A 17,029-nucleotide genomic window follows, 5' to 3' on the forward strand; every position below is an offset into this window, starting at 1 on the left:
GAAGCAGGAAGAAGAAGACACACTACTCTAGGGGCCATAGGATAGACCGGTACCCAGAATGACCCAGTTCTTATGATGCACAACACCAGATATTGCTCATCGAACTAGGCTGACTTTGGGATGTTCGAAGATCAGATTTTCTAGAGTTCATTAACAACCCCTAAACAAACCAAACTGGTTATTACTGTGAACAGAACTGTCATTTGAACTATTTCATGAAAAAAAGATCTGCAATTTAGAATTCAACATAAAGCTCTTGATTTATTTATTCCTTCTAATAGATATTTAAAAAACACATCTTGAAAGGACTTGATTCTTTCATGGTAATATGTAGCTCTGAACACTTAAAAATACTCCGTTATTTTCTGCTGAAGGTATAAACACAAATTTCAGATGACGGCATAATGGTTTATGTCGAAACTCATACACACAAACTAATGACACGCTCGGTTAAATTTACCAAAGGTGAAAAGCGTGGCACGATTCCAGACTCTAAACTTCTGTCATTGTTGGAATGGATATTCCAGTACTGTCTTGGAGGGCCGAACACTCCCACGTGGTGAACCGTCCTGAGATCCACAAAACCTAACTACTGTGCATTACTACGAGCTGGCACACACAAACAGTGCTTACAGTAGGTATACTGCATCCTTCCGTGCAGCAAAGTCATTGGGAGGACGTTGTGCAGTATTCAGCCTCGCGTAGAGCTTTGCGTTGGCATGGTCACGCCGCGAGGCTGTGTGTGATGCCGACACGAGCGTTCTTGTCATTTGAGAAGTCAGTTATAGGAACGGCCGGGAGCCGAGCTCTTCATTCTTGTCAGTTGGGTGATGTCCACTACTTATAATTTACAATAAACTTCAACTGGAAGATTCTCCTGTCGTCCAGTGGTCATTACGCACTGGTCTATTCTCTGGATGACAAAGATGGTGGAATTGAGGCCAACAAGGAAAACTCAAGGACCCAACAACCTCAATTTTTACACTTTGATCCAATGTTCTTGTGAGTTAAAATATGCATTCAAAATAAAGTCATGGCTCTACTGCGACTAAAAGGTGCTTTTCCCCAACATCACATCCTCTACCTTCTTAAATTTCTTATGTTCTACAGCCATTTCCCAATATCTCAGATACAACCACATCAGCTTGCCGTTCTTTCGCATGTTCGTGTTTGTCAGGTCGGCGCAATATCTGTCGTTTTGAAAGATGTCGGTGAGGCCAGCCTTTAGCTGGATCTCTGCCGCCACCGGATCCGCTGTTGCTCGCTGCAGCAGCTTCCGCTCAATGTCGAAACGCTTCTTTCTGGGCAGCAGTAAACTGCAGTAGATATTCTGGCGTTCAATTAACGCATCCCTAACTTCTGCGAGTAACTCTGTGGCTCTTTTCTGCCACTCCTCTTCTCTTGCCAGACACCCCTTATATAAGGCTCCTGCAGCACCAGACACCAGTGCAGCCTGTTTCTCTTGCTGGAGCTGTGTGTGGGTCTTCTCCAGGACTTTTCTTTCTTCAACAAGTTTTCGACTTTGGGAAATCAGTGCTTCGCGGTAACTCAGCGTCTTGTTTTGCTCTTTTTCCAGCTCGATTTCAAGCTCTGCAACTTTACGGCGGTTTTCTATGATAATGTGGCGATATTTTAATTCAAGATCCACTTGCACTGATTTCATTTCTCTGGAGAGTTCATCTTTTGCCTTTTCTATTTCTTTCTGGGACTCCCGGGACCAGATCCAGCCTGCAACAAATAAAAAACAGGAAACAAACCTTCAGCAAAAGACTGGTCAAACACAAATCTTACAATCTTCCTACTTTGTAAACAAAAATAATTACCCAATTAATTACAACATTTTTTGCATGTTACCCCAATAAAAAGTGGGTAAAACATATTCTGATGTGCTATGATGTAAACCACACATTTAACATTTGAATCAAAGACTTTCACTTGACAAAAACGTTGTTTTTATTTCTCGAATGAATCATTCAACTTTTACTTGCATTTCTTGCGTTTCAGATTTGAAAAAAAAACAACATTTTATTGATCTTTTATCATTGCAATACGTACAACAAGCATGAAAAATAACGATGGTACACGGAGGAGGCATGGTCTGCATACATTGCAAATTGAGGGAAGTACATCTGTCATCAATACAATACGAAAGAGGTCTATTCAGTTGCAGTATATCACAGAACAGTAGAGTCGAGCAGAACACAGCCATGCAATATGTCCATTCAGTCACTGACATCAGACATTGAATCGTCCTGCAGGAGGTCGCATATATTGCCTCGGAATTCAGTCCATTTACCCCATATCTTTTACCATTTCCGGGGGCAGCCTCTGTGCATATAAATGAATATGCTACTTACCAGTATGCATCTGTTCTTGGCATGTAGGGCTGCTAACATTCATATCTTAGCATTAGATCGCCGCCTAGTGTTGGGTCCGGATGATCGCACATTGTTGTCCTGGAAGAGTCTTCGAAGTATCCTGAGATAGGTGGCTCCTCCCCTGGACTACAGTGCGCATGGGCATCGGCTCCATCCCCAGATTGTTTTTCGCCATTGTGGCAGAAGATGGAGTGAAAAGTGTAAAGGATGTCCATGCTAATAAGTGAATACAATAGTATGTCTGCAGCTGCGACAGGCACCGGGGAGGAGGGTGGGCGATATGAATGTTAGCAGCCCTACATGCCAAGAACAGATGCATACTGGTAAGTAGCATATTCAGTTCGAGGCATGTGGGCTGCTAAATTCATATCTTAGCATAGAATACATAGCAGTCCCTCCATCAGCGGCGGTTACCCGTGCCAGCTGCAGAAACCTGAAAAAGTGTTTTGAGAACAGCCTGTCCTACAGCAGCTTGCTGCTTGGAATGTACATCAACACAGTAGTGTTTCGTAAAGGTATGTGGTGTAACCCACGTGGCTGCTCTGCAAATATCCTCTAAAGGAATGTTCCCTAGGAAAGCCATGGATGCCCCCAGTTTGCGTGTGGAGTGCGCCCTTGGGGGTATCGTTAAAGTGCGCTTGGCCTTTTGATAACATATTTGGATGCACTTAACAATCCACCTGGCTATTCCTGCTTTGGAAATAGGGTTGCCTTTGTGTTGTGGTGCGAAGGCAACAAAAAGTTGTTTCGTTTTTCTAAAGGGTTGTGTCCTGTCTATGTAGTACATCAACGCCCTCCGTACGTCTAACGTATGGAGCATTCTTTCCGCCACCATTTGTGGGTTTTGGAAGAATGCCGGTAAGTCAATAGTTTGGTTGAGATGAAACTGTGACACCACCTTCGGAAGGAATTTGGGGTTAGTACGTAGCACTACCCTATTTGGATGAATCTGAATGAATGGCTCTTGGATTGTGAGCGCTTGCAGCTCACTAACACGCCTTAGCGACGTAATAGCGATTAGGAAAGCTACTTTCCACGTTAGGAACTGGAGTTCACAAGAGTGCAGTGGCTCAAAAGGTGGTCCCATCAGTCTGGTGAGGACCACATTGAGGTTCCACACCGGAGCTGGTGGTGTTCTTGGGGGAATGACTCGTTTCAGACCTTCAAGGAAAGCCTTAATGGCAGGCACTCTGAAGACAGAGAGATGCTGCCTGTTCTGAAGATAAGCCGCTATGGCGGATAGATGTATCCGAATGGAAGTGTACGCTAGATTGCTCTTGTAAAGATGCAACAGATAGCAAATGATGTTAGGGATAGATGCATCTAGCGGGTTGATGTCATTGGCTGTACAGTAAATGACAAAACGCTTCCATTTCGCAGCATAGCATGCTCTGGTAGTTGGCTTCCTTGCCTCCTTGATGATGTCCATGCATTCCGGAGGTAGGTTAAGGTATCCAAACTCTAGGACTTCAGGAGCCAGATCGCCAGGTTGAGCTGTTGCGGATCTGGATGCTGAATTTCTCCATGGTTCTGCGTCAAAAGACTGGGCGTGAGGCGCAGTCTTTGATGCGGCACCACTGAGAGTTCGAGGAACGTGGTGTACCATGCTTGGCGCGCCCACGTTGGAGCAACCAGGATGAGAGTCATCGCGTGCTGCCTTAGCTTTCTTGCGACCAGCGGTATCAGAGGGGCTGGCGGAAAAGCGTACGCAAATTTGCCTGACCAGTTCATCCATATCGCATTGCCCTGCGACTGTGGGTGAGGGAACCTGGCGGCAAAGTGTTGGCATTTTGCGTTTTCTTTGTGGCAAACAGGTCTATCTCCGGATGACCCCACTGCTGGAAGTACAGGTGGAGTACAGATGGGTGTAACTCCCACTCGTGCATTTGATGGCTGTATCTGCTGAGCAGATCCGCCATCTGATTGTCCTTGCCCGGGAGGTGTTCTGCCATGAGGAAAATGTTCCTCTGAATGGCCCACTTCCACATGCCCTGAGCCAGATGAGACAGCTGTGGAGAGTGGGTGCCCCCCTGCTTTTGAATGTAGTACATCGCGGTCATGTTGTCCGTCCGGACTAACACTACCTTGTTGCACAGATGTACAATGAAGGACTTGAGTGCCATGAAGATTGCCATCAGTTCCAGATAGTTGATGTGCATCTTCTGTTGCTGCGTCGTCCATAGTCCCTGCACTGTGTAAGTGAGCAGATGAGCTCCCCATCCCTGGAGAGATGCGTCCGTTGTCAGGATAATCTGTGGCACTGGCTCCTGGAACAGTCGGCCCTTGCAAAGGTTGTGTGGAGTCCACCAATGCAGAGAGTCGTATGCCCGACTGGTAACCAACGTTAGGTCTGTCAATTGTCCCTGAGCCTGTGTCCACTGATTTGCTAAGCACTCCTGGAGCGGGCGCATATGTAAACGTGCGTGAGGGACTATGAAGATGCAGGAGGCCATCATGCCAATCAACTGCATGAACACTCTCGCTGGAAGTGAGTGTTGTGGTCTGAACTTTTGGATTAGAGACAGCATGCTGTCTATTCTGACTTGGTTTGGCTGAGCCATGGCTGTCAGGGTATTGATCGTCGCACCTAGAAACTGCCGGACATGTGCCGGCTGAAGATGCGACTTTGGGTAGTTCAACGAGAAGCCTAGCTCGTGAAGGAGGTGAATGGTAGTCGACATGTCCGCGGCGCACTGCCGTTCCGACTTGGCTTGAACGAGCCAGTCGTCTAGGTAGGGGTAGACATGAATGTTCTGCCTCCTGAGGTGCGCTGCTACTGTCGCCAGACACTTGGTAAACACCCTTGGGGCTGTGGTCACTCCGAAGGGTAGGACCTTGAACTGATAATGCCTGCCTTGGATAGTGAATCTGAGGTATTTCCTGTGGGACGGGTGTAGTGGAATGTGGAAATAAGCATCCTTGAGATCTAAGGTTGCTAAGAAGTCTCCTTGGTTCAGCAAGGGAAGAATCTGTTGCAGTGTAAGCATATGGAAGTGTTCTGATAGTATGTACAGGTTGAGGGGACGTAGATCTAGAATGGGTCTGAGAGATCCGTCCTTTTTCGGAATAAGGAAGTACAGGGAATATACCCCTGTGCCTTCCTCTCCCACCGGCACGAGCTCGATTGCGCCTTTTTGCAGCATCACCACTACTTCCTGCTGCAATAAGTGCAAGTGCTCTACGGACATAGGCCTTTGCCTTGGCGGGATGTTGGGTGGAGTGGATTTCAACTCTAGGCAATAACCATACTGGACTAGTTGTCGCACCCACCTGTCTGTGGTGATGTTTCTCCAGACGGGCAGGGACTGCTGCAGTCTCCCCCCGACAGGTGTTAAGTGGTCGGGGGGCAGTGACCGAGAGTCACTGTTTGCTTGGGGCAGAGGAGCGGGAGCTGTTGTTTCCTCTGCCGCGCCCTCTGTTGCTGTTATTTCTGTAACCTCCCTTGTTCTGTTTTGTGAACAAGGATTGTGCTCCACCTCTTGAGAATTGAGATTGTTGACCCATTTGTCCTCTGGTGACTCCACGTGCACCTGAGCGACGAAAATTGCTGCCACGAAACTGTTGTGACTGTAGGGCCCCCATGGACTTAGCAGTTTCTGTGTCCTTTTTTATCTTTTCGAGGGTGGTGTCAACATCTGGACCAAACAGTCGCTCAGGATTGACTGGCTGATTAAGGATGGTTGTCTGAATATCAGGTTTAAACCCTGATATGCGGAGCCAAGCCTGTCGTCTTAGCAGGACGCTAGTGTTGATCGCCCTAGCTGCTGTGTCTGCGGCGTCAAGTGCACACTTGATGGCTGCGTTGGAGATCAGTTTCCCTTCCTCTATAAGCAGTCTGGTGCCCTCTTGAAACTGTGGAGGCAGGTGTTGTACAATCTGCTCTAGGGTGTCGTAATGCGCCCTATCGTAGCGTGCTAAGAGTGCTTGTGTATTAGAAATACGCCAAAAGTTGGCAGCCTGTGCAGCTACTCTTTTGCCCCCTGCCTCTAGCACTTTGGACTCCTTATCCGGGGGAGGAGCTTCACCCGTTGTTTGGGAGTTGGCCCTTTTGCGGGCAACAGCAACCACCAGGGAGTCCAGGGGCAACTGCCCCCGAATGTATGCTGGGTCTGCAGGTGCTGGTCTGTACTTTTTTTCAATACGTGGATTGACCACTCTCGCCCTGGTGGGTTCTTTAAAGATGTCCGCCGCATGTTTGAGGACCCCCTTGAGCATAGGCAGAGTCTTTACAGTCCTCTCAGAGACTGAAAAGGTGTCAAAGAGAAAGTCTTCTTCAACCGGGTCAGCATGCATGTCCACATCATGATTAGCAGCTGCCCTCTCAATTAGTGCATGAAAACCTGCAGAATCCTCTGTTGGGGATGCACGTGCACTGAAAGGTTGTGGGTCTTGCCCCACATTCTGGGCGCCTTGGTCACCAACGTCATCATATGCATCAGGATGTGCATCTGGTTCATTGATGGGGAAGGTGTATTGGTCCTCTTCATCATATCCCTCACCCTCAGATTGTTCTGGTGAGGGAGTAGGGCTTCTTCTTGGAGGAGGCTGGATAGGCTCTATGAGGTTAGAAGCGTCCTGAGGAACCCTTTTTTTCTTTAGTGGGATGACATAGGAGTCCAGAGGCTCTGAAGTGATCCTCCTCTTGTATAGGGGTAATTTGCCTGTGTTGGCGTCGATGAAGTGCTCAGAATCGTCCTCTGATTCGAGTTCTCGACCTGAAGGTGCTCCTGCCGTAGAAGAATCCGACTTCTTTGGCGTCGATTTAGTGGAAAAAGCCTTCGGAGCCTCTTTCGGCGGCAGAAGGAAGAGAAGCTTACTCTTCGGCTTTGCCGGAGCGTCCTTCGGCGCCTGAGGCGATGGCAACGGAGCCGACGTAGCAGCGGCCTTGTCCCTGATTCTCTGTAGCGAAGCGGCGATGGGGGACGCTTCACTCACAGTGTCTTTTGGCGCCGACGTGGATGTCTTGACCTTCCCCTCGGATCCGACGTCATGGTGGCCTTTCTTAGGCTTGGACGCCGATGCAGTTGTCGCTGACCCAGAGTCCTTGGATCGATGCGCAGACGTGCCAGCTGTCGATCCGTGCGCCTGTGTCGGGTCCGTGTCCACTACGCGACCGACTAACGGAGTCCCAGGCGTAACCGGAGCCGTGCCGCTGGCCTTGGCGTGCTTAGACGGTGTTGCCGCGGTTGATCCGTGCCGACCACCCTTTTTAGAGGATCCCTCCTCTTGCGCCGACTTTGACCCTGTGGAATCGACCGACTTCTTGGGCTTCTGCGGGCCGGAGGTCGACGGAGCCGATGCGGCGGCGGGCGTTGTAGTTTTATGTTGGCCGGCCGCCATTTTAGGTACGCTCGGGTCCATAAGTTTCGGTTTCGTTTTCGGGTCGGCCATTTTAGGTGTAGTCGACACCGTAGGTTTCGGTTTCGATCCGGCCTGCTCAGCAAGTATGTCCGTGGCCGGGCCTGATGGCGGGGCCGTGGCTTGCGGCACGGGGTCTTGGGTAAGGCCAACTGGCGATCCCGTGACCCGATCGAGATCTTCTAAACCTTTGGGGCATAGCTCGTCCCCTGAGCTATCTGCCGCGGCCCCATAAATCTCTTCGACGTCCCCTACCTCGTCGACGTATTCAAGGTCTTGATCCGCGACTCCGTCGTCGTCTACCGGATCCGCCTCGACCTCCGTTTCGGGTGGGGATATCTGGAGATGATGATCCTGTTCATCTTCTTCATGTTCGCCGAAGATGTTTTCCGGATCCGGGGCCGTCTGTCTGGCCTCCAGGCGCACCGCGCGCCGGAGCTTGAGAGTTTTCTTAGACCGGAACTGAGCGCAAGCCTTGCACTTGCCGTCGTCGTGGTCCGGTGAAAGGCATTTGTTACAGACCGGGTGCAGGTCTATATGTGGGTACTTAGACCCACAGAGCGGACAGTACTTAAACGGACTCCGCTCCATGCTGGAAAGTTGCGATCGTGTCGCGATGAGAAGGCCTCGACGTCCGAAGAGTGAAAAACTCCGCTGAATCCGACTCCAAGAGTTGGAAGAACTCGAGACCGTGCGCAAACAATACCGACGCTATGAAATATAAGGCCTTTTGGCCTTAAAAAGTAAGTTTTACTCGGTTCCGACAGAGAGAAGTCGAGACCGCATCCGAACCCAATGGCGGAAAAAAACAATCTGGGGATGGAGCCGATGCCCATGCGCACTGTAGTCCAGGGGAGGAGCCACCTATCTCAGGATACTTCGAAGACTCTTCCAGGACAACAATGTGCGATCATCCGGACCCAACACTAGGCGGCGATCTAATGCTAAGATATGAATTTAGCAGCCCACATGCCTCGAACCTGCTCGTTCCGCCACCATTGCACTGCCCATATCACATCTCCATTTTCGGTAAGTGGGAATCAACCCTGTTCCCCAATGCTGGGCTATATTACGCTTTACAATCATCATTCCTAGGGCCGCCCAGTCCTGCATCCTTAGGTTTAGGTCGCTGGGCTCCAATATATTAGGAATACACCTTTTTGGTTCTGGCAGGACGGTGACTCCACCCACCCGCAAGATCGTGCTCATGATTGATGCCCACTAGGGTGCTATCTATCTTGATTTTCTGTACCCCCGGTGCTGTGTGCTGTGTGCCTGTGCCCCCTGCCCATTTTCGCCATTTTGTCTTCTTCGCTCTTGTGACCCCCCCCCCGCGTGGTGCCTGTGCCCCCTGCCCATCATGTATTTCCCGCCGCTGCCTCCCCTACGGCCCCGCCCCCGTGCCCATTCGCTGCTCGTCTTACCCTCCCGCCTCCCAGCTTAATCCCCCCTCCCCTTAAGAGGCGGCCGCTGCGCAGTGGGCGCACCACTGGCGCGCCAAAGGCACGCCTATGGCAAGCCCGTCTGTGCCCGTCTGCGTCCGTCTGCGTCCGGACTGCGCCCAGCGCCAGAACACCTGGCCTCCACACCACCCAGGACTACCGCTACAACGCCAACACCCTCATCACTCTCAACCACGGACGAACCTTCAGCTGCTACAAAGCCACCTCCAAGCGCACTCACGGCCCCTTCTCCTGCCGGAACTGCAGCTTTTCCTGCATCAACGACGCCAATGCACCCACAGCAACGGAACCTAACCGACTGCGATGCATCCTGCTCAAAACCCGCTCTACACGCAAGCACACAGACGAGCTCTGGGACCTACTCACCACCAGACATGGCCTTCTTGAGAGACCTGGATGAACGAAGCCTCCGCCCCAGACATCGCAGTGGCCATCTCCGACAGATACAAGATCTCCTGCAGAGACCGCACCAACGGAGTCGAAGGAGGTATCACCATAATCCACAAGAACACCATCTAGGTCTCCACAAACACCGACGACACCCTCACCACCGCTGAACACATGCACTTCAAGATCCACACGGAACACAAGACCACCCTCAGAGGCTCCCTCGTCTACAGACCACCCGGCCCACGTTCCCAATTCTGCAAGTCCATCGCCGACTTCATCAGCACGCACGCACTGACCTCCACCGACTACATCCTGCTCAGCGATCTGAACTACCATCTGGAAAACAACAACGACAGCAACTCCTCCACCCTGGTCGATAACCTCGCCACCCTCGTACTGAAGCAGATCGTCACAACCCCGACCCACATCGCCAGCCACACGCTCAATGCCATCTTCTCTTCCAGCCCACACGTTACCTTCAGCCACGCTTCCGAGCTCACCTGGACAGACCACCACTGCATCCACTTCACCTTCAAGAAACCCGTCACACACCACTGCACCCCACAGATCCCCCGCCGACGCTGGGGCAAAGTCACCGAGGACCTACTAGAAACACACCTCGCACTCAACCCACCGACCAGCCCCACCAACCCCGAGGATGGGGCCCGCACCCTCAGACTCTGGATGGAAGACTGCGCCAACACCTTAGCACCAGTGAGACAACCCACCGACAGACACCAGCCAGAGAGCCAACATTGTGAAATAACTCTCCAATCCTAGCTCCTGCACCAACGACATTCTGCATTCACAAGCCCCGTGTGACACCCTCGCTGCCTTCTTCCACCGCAAGATCACCAACATCCACAACAGCTTCAACCCCTGGCTGAACCCTATGGACCCCCCCCCCACGACAAACACTCCAAACCCTATCGACCACGACCTTCTGATCACATGGACCAACGTGAGCACCAAAGACTTAATCAAGACCATGAGCACCATCCACTCGGGCTCCCCGTCTGATCCTCTTGCCCACCACATCGTCAACAAAGCCGACAGTCTCATCGCACCCCACCTGCGTAACAGCATCAACCTCTCCTTAGACACCGCTACCTTCCCTGAGAGCTGGAAGCACGCCGAGATCAACGCCCTACTAAAGAAACCCAAGGCGGACCCGAGCGACCTCAAGAACTTCCGGCCCATCTCTCTGCTCCCGTTCCCAGCGAAAGTAATCGAAAAGATCGTCAACACCCAGCTCACCCGTTACCTAGAAGACAACAGCATCCTGTACCCCTCCTAGTCAGGCTTCCGCAGCAACCACAGCACCTAGACCGCCCTCATCACCGCCACAAACGACATCAGAATCCTACTCGACAACGGCGAGACAGCAGCCCTCATCCTCCTGGACCTCTCCGCCGCCTTCGACACTGTCTACCACCACACACTACGCACACGCCTCCACGACGCAGGGATCCGAGACAAGGACCTGGACTGGACCACCTCCTTCCTCTCCGACAGAACCCAGAGAGTCCGCCTCCCCCTGTTCCAATCCGGAACCACCAAAACCATCGACGGCGTCCCGCAGGGATTCTCCCTTAGCCAGACGCTGTTCAACGTCTACATGGCTCCCCTGGCTCGCATCGCCAGACTACACGACCTTAACATAATCTCCTACGCTGACGACACCCAGCTGATCCTCTCCCTCACCAAGGACCCCCTCACCGCCAAATCCAACCTGCACCAGGGTATGAAGGCCGTCGCCGATTGGATGGAGGCTAGCCGACTCAAGCTGAACACGGACAAGACGGAGATCCTCATCCTTGGGCCCAACCCCTCAGCGTGGGATCATTCCTGGTGGCCAACATCACTGGGAACCCCCCCGGCACCAACCAACCACGCACGCAACCTAGGAGTCATCCTCGACTCAAACCTCAGCATGACCAACCAAGTCAACGCAGTCTCCTCCTCCTGCTTCCACACCTTCTGTATGCTCCGCAAGATATACAGATGGATCCCGGGGGACACACGAAAATCCGTCACCCACGCCCTCGTCAGCAGTCGACTCGACTACGGAAACGCCCTCTATGCCGGAGCCCCGTCCAAACTCATCAACAGACTCCAAAGAATCCAGAACGCCTCCGCACGCCTGATCCTAGACGTCCCACGCCGAGACCACATCACCCCGCACGAGAGACCTGCACTGGCTCCCCGTCGACAAAAGAATCACATTCAAACTCATGATCCACGCACACAAGGCACTCCACAAGACCGGCCCAGCCTATCTCAACAGCTGACTCTCCTTCTACGCACCCAACAGGAAACTCCGCTCCGCCGACCTGTCCCTGGCCGCCGACCTGCGCATCCACAGAACCACTTCCGGGGGCAGATCCTTCTCCCACCAGGCCGCCAAGACCTGGAACACCCTCCCCCTCCACCTACGACAGACAGCAAACCTCCCGGCCTTTAGAAGACTGCTCAAGACCTGGCTCTTCGACCACTAGCTGCACCTCCCCCTCTTCCCCCCCCCACCCTACCCAGCGCCTGGAGACCCTGGCGAGTAAGTAGTGCGCTTTACAAATACCCTGATTGATTGATCTGTAGACACTCCCAGAGGGTATGATAGAACGTGCCCGGCTGACCACATTGTCGCAAACAGAGGGGAGTGGGTGACCTATCCAGTCGGTGCAGTGTAGTGGGAGTGTAGTATATGGGGTGAAGGATTTTTAGCTGCACTAATTTGAGTTTAGAGGAGATCGCAACCTCTCGCTGTGACACGAGTGCCATCTGCCAGTCCGTGTCATCTAATTCTCCAATGTCCGTTTGCCACCGGTCTGTCACAGTCAGTGTGGGATCTGTTTGATTGTTGATTAATTTTCGATCGGTCTGAGAGATGGCCTTTTTACACATGCAATCAGTAAGGAGTCTGTCCTCCAAAGGGGAGGCCTCTGGTAACTGTGTTCCTGGTGGGATAGCGCCCATAAGTGCGTGCCTGATCTGCAGGTATCGGAATGTTTCAGTTGGTGCCTGTTGGACAGGCCACATGAAGGGCTCGCTCCCTCCCCGCAGGACAGGGCCCGGGCCACCGTCAGCACCATTGCCCGGCCCAGCCGCCATCTTGGACACGGCACCACGCGGCCGCGCGGCCTCAGCCCGACCCCAACCCTGGGCCTGGCCAGGCCCCGACATCCCGGCACCACCCTCCACCCAGGAGGTGAACGGCCCACTTGGCAGGTCAATGGGAGTACGAAGTGTCGACGGCTCTCCCCCGCCAGGTGCCGAGCACCCCCAGCCTCCTCGGGCGCTGGCTCCACCCCCCTGCTGGGTGTCTGGACTCCCTCATCCCAGACCTCCCGACCTCCAAGAGCGAGGGTCCGGACATCAAAGGGCGCCAGACCTATAACTGAGGCAGCCCCAGGACAGGAAGGCAGTTGTATCCTGGAGTCGAGAGACACCGCGACGAACTCATCCTTGACGGACTGTTGGCGCTGCCACAGCCCTGCCTTGTGAACTATTGTCCTGCCTGCTGGCGCTGCCGCGGCCCTCTGCAACCTTCATCCTCGTGGGACCTGCTGGCGCTGCCGCGGCCCTCTGCAACCTGCATTCTCGTGGGACCTGCTGGCGCTGCCGCGGCCCGTTGTAACCTTCATCCTCGTGGGACCTGCTGGCGCTGCCGCGGCCCGTTGCAACCTGCATTCTCGTGGGACCTGCTGGCGCTGCCGCGGCCCGTTGTAACCTTCATCCTCGTTGGGACCTGCTGGCGCTGCCGCGGCCCGTGCCACCTACGACCTCTTCGGGACCTGCTGGCGCTGCCGCGGTCTGACCCATCCGAACACCGAGCTCGAGGATTGTGAGCTATCACCGTTACACACCCGTACCCGTGGGTACCAAGACTGTCCCGCTACCCCCTTCCCTTACTAGAGACTAGAATTGAGAGGATCATCGTGTCCTGATCGCCCTGTATCGTACCACTCTACTACCCGAAGTGCCTATAAAAGGTGTTACCATAAGCTTTGTGTGGTGTCCATCTGTGGGGGGGAAGTTACCTGTCTGTGCGATCACTCTGCTCGGCCGACCCTCCAGGTCCCCGTCTAACATTGGTGGCTAGCGGCGCGATCCGAACCAACGCGTACCGTACAGACAGTAACTCACCCTACGACTAAAACCACAATGAGTACCAAAGAGAGCGGATCGGCGGAGAAGTTCCAGATGGAAAAGCTGGAAGAATACAACCACCGAGAGCTCAAACAATTTTGCATGGACTTAGGCATTGCTACCACCGGGCTAAGCACAAAAGAAGACTTCAAAAACGCCCTAGAGGCCTGGACAGAGACAAATACCGCAACCCCCCGGGACCCCGCAGCCCCGGAAGTCAACACCACCCGGACGGAGGAACGGAGACCAGGCCCCTCCCATGAAGAGATCCAGGAGCGGGAAAAAAATAGATTACACGAGTTAGACTTGGCACGACTCAGATTAGACGGAGAGTTGAAACTGGCGGAACAAAAAATAAACTTAGAACACTTACGGCTCAGAGAAGAGCGAGAGGAAAAACAGAGACAGAGAGACCTCGAAGAAAAAAGACTGGCATACGAGCACGAGTGCAAACTAGCGGAGATAGAAATACGCAAACTGAACAAAAACCTAGGGGTGCCCGAGCAACCGCACTCCCCGGGTCCTACCGAGCAGAAGGTCCACATCCCCAAGGATGTGGTCCGAGAATATCACCGGAACGACGACATACAGCAGTGGTTCAAAGCCTATGAGATTGCCATGACCGCCCACCGGGTCGCTCGAAGTGACTGGGGAGCCGGTCTATGGGGGAGATTCGTCAACGAGGGTCGTGATGCCCTGCTGCAGCTTCCGGACCATCAAATGACGTCCTATGACCATATGAAGGCCGCCCTCCTCAGTCGATATGGACTTACACCCGAAATGTACCGCCAGAGGTTCCGCAACTGCACCCGGATCCCAGGTACGACGTGGTTGGAATACGTGAACTATTTCAGCCGAGCCTTCGAGGGGTGGATCAAGGGTAACAACGTAACCACCTACGAACAACTCTTCAATCTCATTGTGTGGGAGCACCTCTCCAACAACTGTTTCGTCGAGCTCAGGCAGCACCTCCTCGACAGTAAATTGACTGAACCCCGGCAGCTCGCCACCGAGGCTGACCTGTGGGAGAGCACCCGAGTGGCCCGGAGTGGGCCGAATGAGCAGAACAGAACCAACCAAGGTCACCATCGTCCCCGAGGAGGAGGAGGAGGCCCGGGCCGGGGCAGAGACGCCGCCCCGGCCGCACCCACGAACGCCACCCCGGCTCCAGCAGGCCGGGGAAACCCCCCGATGCGCCCGGGGTTCCGAGCTAACGTGACGTGTCATCGATGCCAGCGAGTCGGCCACTATGCCAGTGACCCGACCTGCCCGAAGAACCAGGTCCCCGGGCCCCGCCAGATGGCGGCCGCCGCCCTGGGAGAAGAACAAATCTCCGAAGACACGGAGACCTATGAGTCGGAGCAGTTCGAGTGGGAACCCGCCGCCATGACCCTGGCATGCCTGGGAGGAAGAGACATGGTCCCGCGGACTCCCCTGCCCGCCAACACTCGGAAGTACAGCCAATGGGTGAGCATCAATGGGCGCAAGGCCGAGGCCCTGCGTGACACCGGGGCCAGTGTGACGGCCGTCCGCTGTCACCTGGTGACCCCAGAACAAATCCTACCAAACGTACTTTGCCCCGTCAGATCGGCAGACAACTCGGAGAGCCTGTGTCGGATGGCCTGCGTCCCCTTCGAATGGGGAGGAGTGTCCGGCATGCTGAAAGTAACTGTCCGTGACGATGCCCCCGTAGACTGCCTCCTGGGGAACGATCTCGAGAGCTCCCCGTGGGCCGCCGTGGAAAGAAGAGAGCATCTGGGGATGTTGGGTCTCCCGGACTGGGCATGCGTAACCACCCGGTCCATGGCCACCCGCACCATCCCTAGACCAGAAGAACCAGAATGGGCAGCGCCTCCGCCCTCGATCACTCCAGAAGAAGACTTCCCCCAGACTGACCACCCGGACCCCACCCCAGAGGGGTCCACACAGCCCCCCGAGCTTCCCGACCTGGCTCAGTGGCGTCAAGAAGGGGGGCCCACCCAGGAACAATTCCGACAGGAGCAAAAGACCTGCCCCTCCCTCGAGGGATTGCGACAGCAAGCGCTCGCCCAGAGCCAAGGAGACACCACCGGGGCCCACTGGGTTTATTGGGACAATGATCTCTTGTACAGCGAACAGAAAATCGCAGAACTGGGGGCCGGGCGAGTGCTGGTGGCGCCCCTCCACTTCAGAGACTTCCTGTTGAACCTAGCCCACGATGTCCCCCTGGCCGGGCACCTGGGCCAAGACAAGACCTACCACCGCCTGGTGACTCACTTTTTTTGGCCCAAAATGAGGAACGATGTATCCAACCATTGCCGGTCCTGCCCGACCTGCCAGGCCAGTGGGAAGAGCGGCCGCAAACTCAAGGCACCCCTACAACCATTCCCCGTGGTGACCACCCCGTTCGAAAGGGTGGGAATAGACATTGTGGGGCCCCTGGACCCCCGAACAGCACAGGGACATCGCTTCATCCTGGTCCTGGTGGATCACGCTACCCGCTATCCTGAGGCGGTCCCCCTTCGTACGATAACAGCCCCAGTAGTGGGTCGAGCCTTGATGGGGATCTTCTCTCGAGTGGGCTTCCCCCGAGAAGTCGTCAGCGACAGGGGTACGAACTTTATATCAAAATACATGAAGTCCCTCTGGCAACAGTGTGGGGTCACCTACCGATTCACGACCCCCTATCACCCTCAAGGGAACGGACTGGTAAGCGGTTCAACCGCACGCTCAAAGGGATGATTGGGGGGTTGGAAGAGCCCCTCCGTCGCCAGTGGGATGTGCTACTACCGTGCCTTCTCTTTGCCTACCGAGAAGTCCCCCAGAAGTCCCTCGGCTTCAGCCCTTTCGAACTCTTGTATGGACACCCGGTGCGAGGCCCGCTCAGCCTAGTCAAAGAAGGCTGGGAAATGCCCCCTCTAAAGAACCCTCCAGATGTTTTCAAGTACCTCCTAACCCTCCGCAACCAGACCAGAAGGTTCAGAGAGATGGCAAAGGCAAACCTGGAGGCCAGTCAGGAGGACATGAAAAGATGGTACGATAGAAATGCATCCTCCATCGAATTTGAACCCGGTCAACAAGTGTGGGTAATGTCTCCCACCGAACCATGCGCCCTGCAAGACAAATGGACGGGGCCCTTCAAAGTAATCGAGCGCAAGAGCCCTGTCACCTATCTCATCGATATGGAATCTTCCCGAAACCCTCTCCGGGTCCTCCACGCTAATAGACTGAAACCCCACTTTGTACGCTCCGAACTCAGCCTCCTGATGGCAACCGACAATGGAACCGAGGAGGACTCCGAACCCCTCCCGG

General features: G+C 54.0%; 1 protein-coding gene across 2 annotated transcripts in view; it reads right to left on the reverse strand.

Annotated features, from left to right (window-relative positions):
• Window positions 1-241: 241 nt before the first annotated feature.
• CCDC127 (coiled-coil domain containing 127) overlaps window positions 242-17,029 on the reverse strand; it is a 110,125-nt gene continuing 93,337 nt past the window's right edge. For both annotated transcript variants that reach the window (XM_078640240.1, XM_078640241.1), the window contains exon 3: window positions 242-1,728. In XM_078640240.1, the coding sequence (XP_078496366.1) occupies window positions 1,049-1,728 (680 nt within the window). In that variant the 3' untranslated portion in view covers window positions 242-1,048. The remainder of the gene's footprint in view (window positions 1,729-17,029) is intronic.

This window comes from Lissotriton helveticus, chromosome 4_2 (genome assembly GCF_964261635.1).
Source record: "Lissotriton helveticus chromosome 4_2, aLisHel1.1, whole genome shotgun sequence".
Taxonomy (NCBI): domain Eukaryota; kingdom Metazoa; phylum Chordata; class Amphibia; order Caudata; family Salamandridae; genus Lissotriton; species Lissotriton helveticus.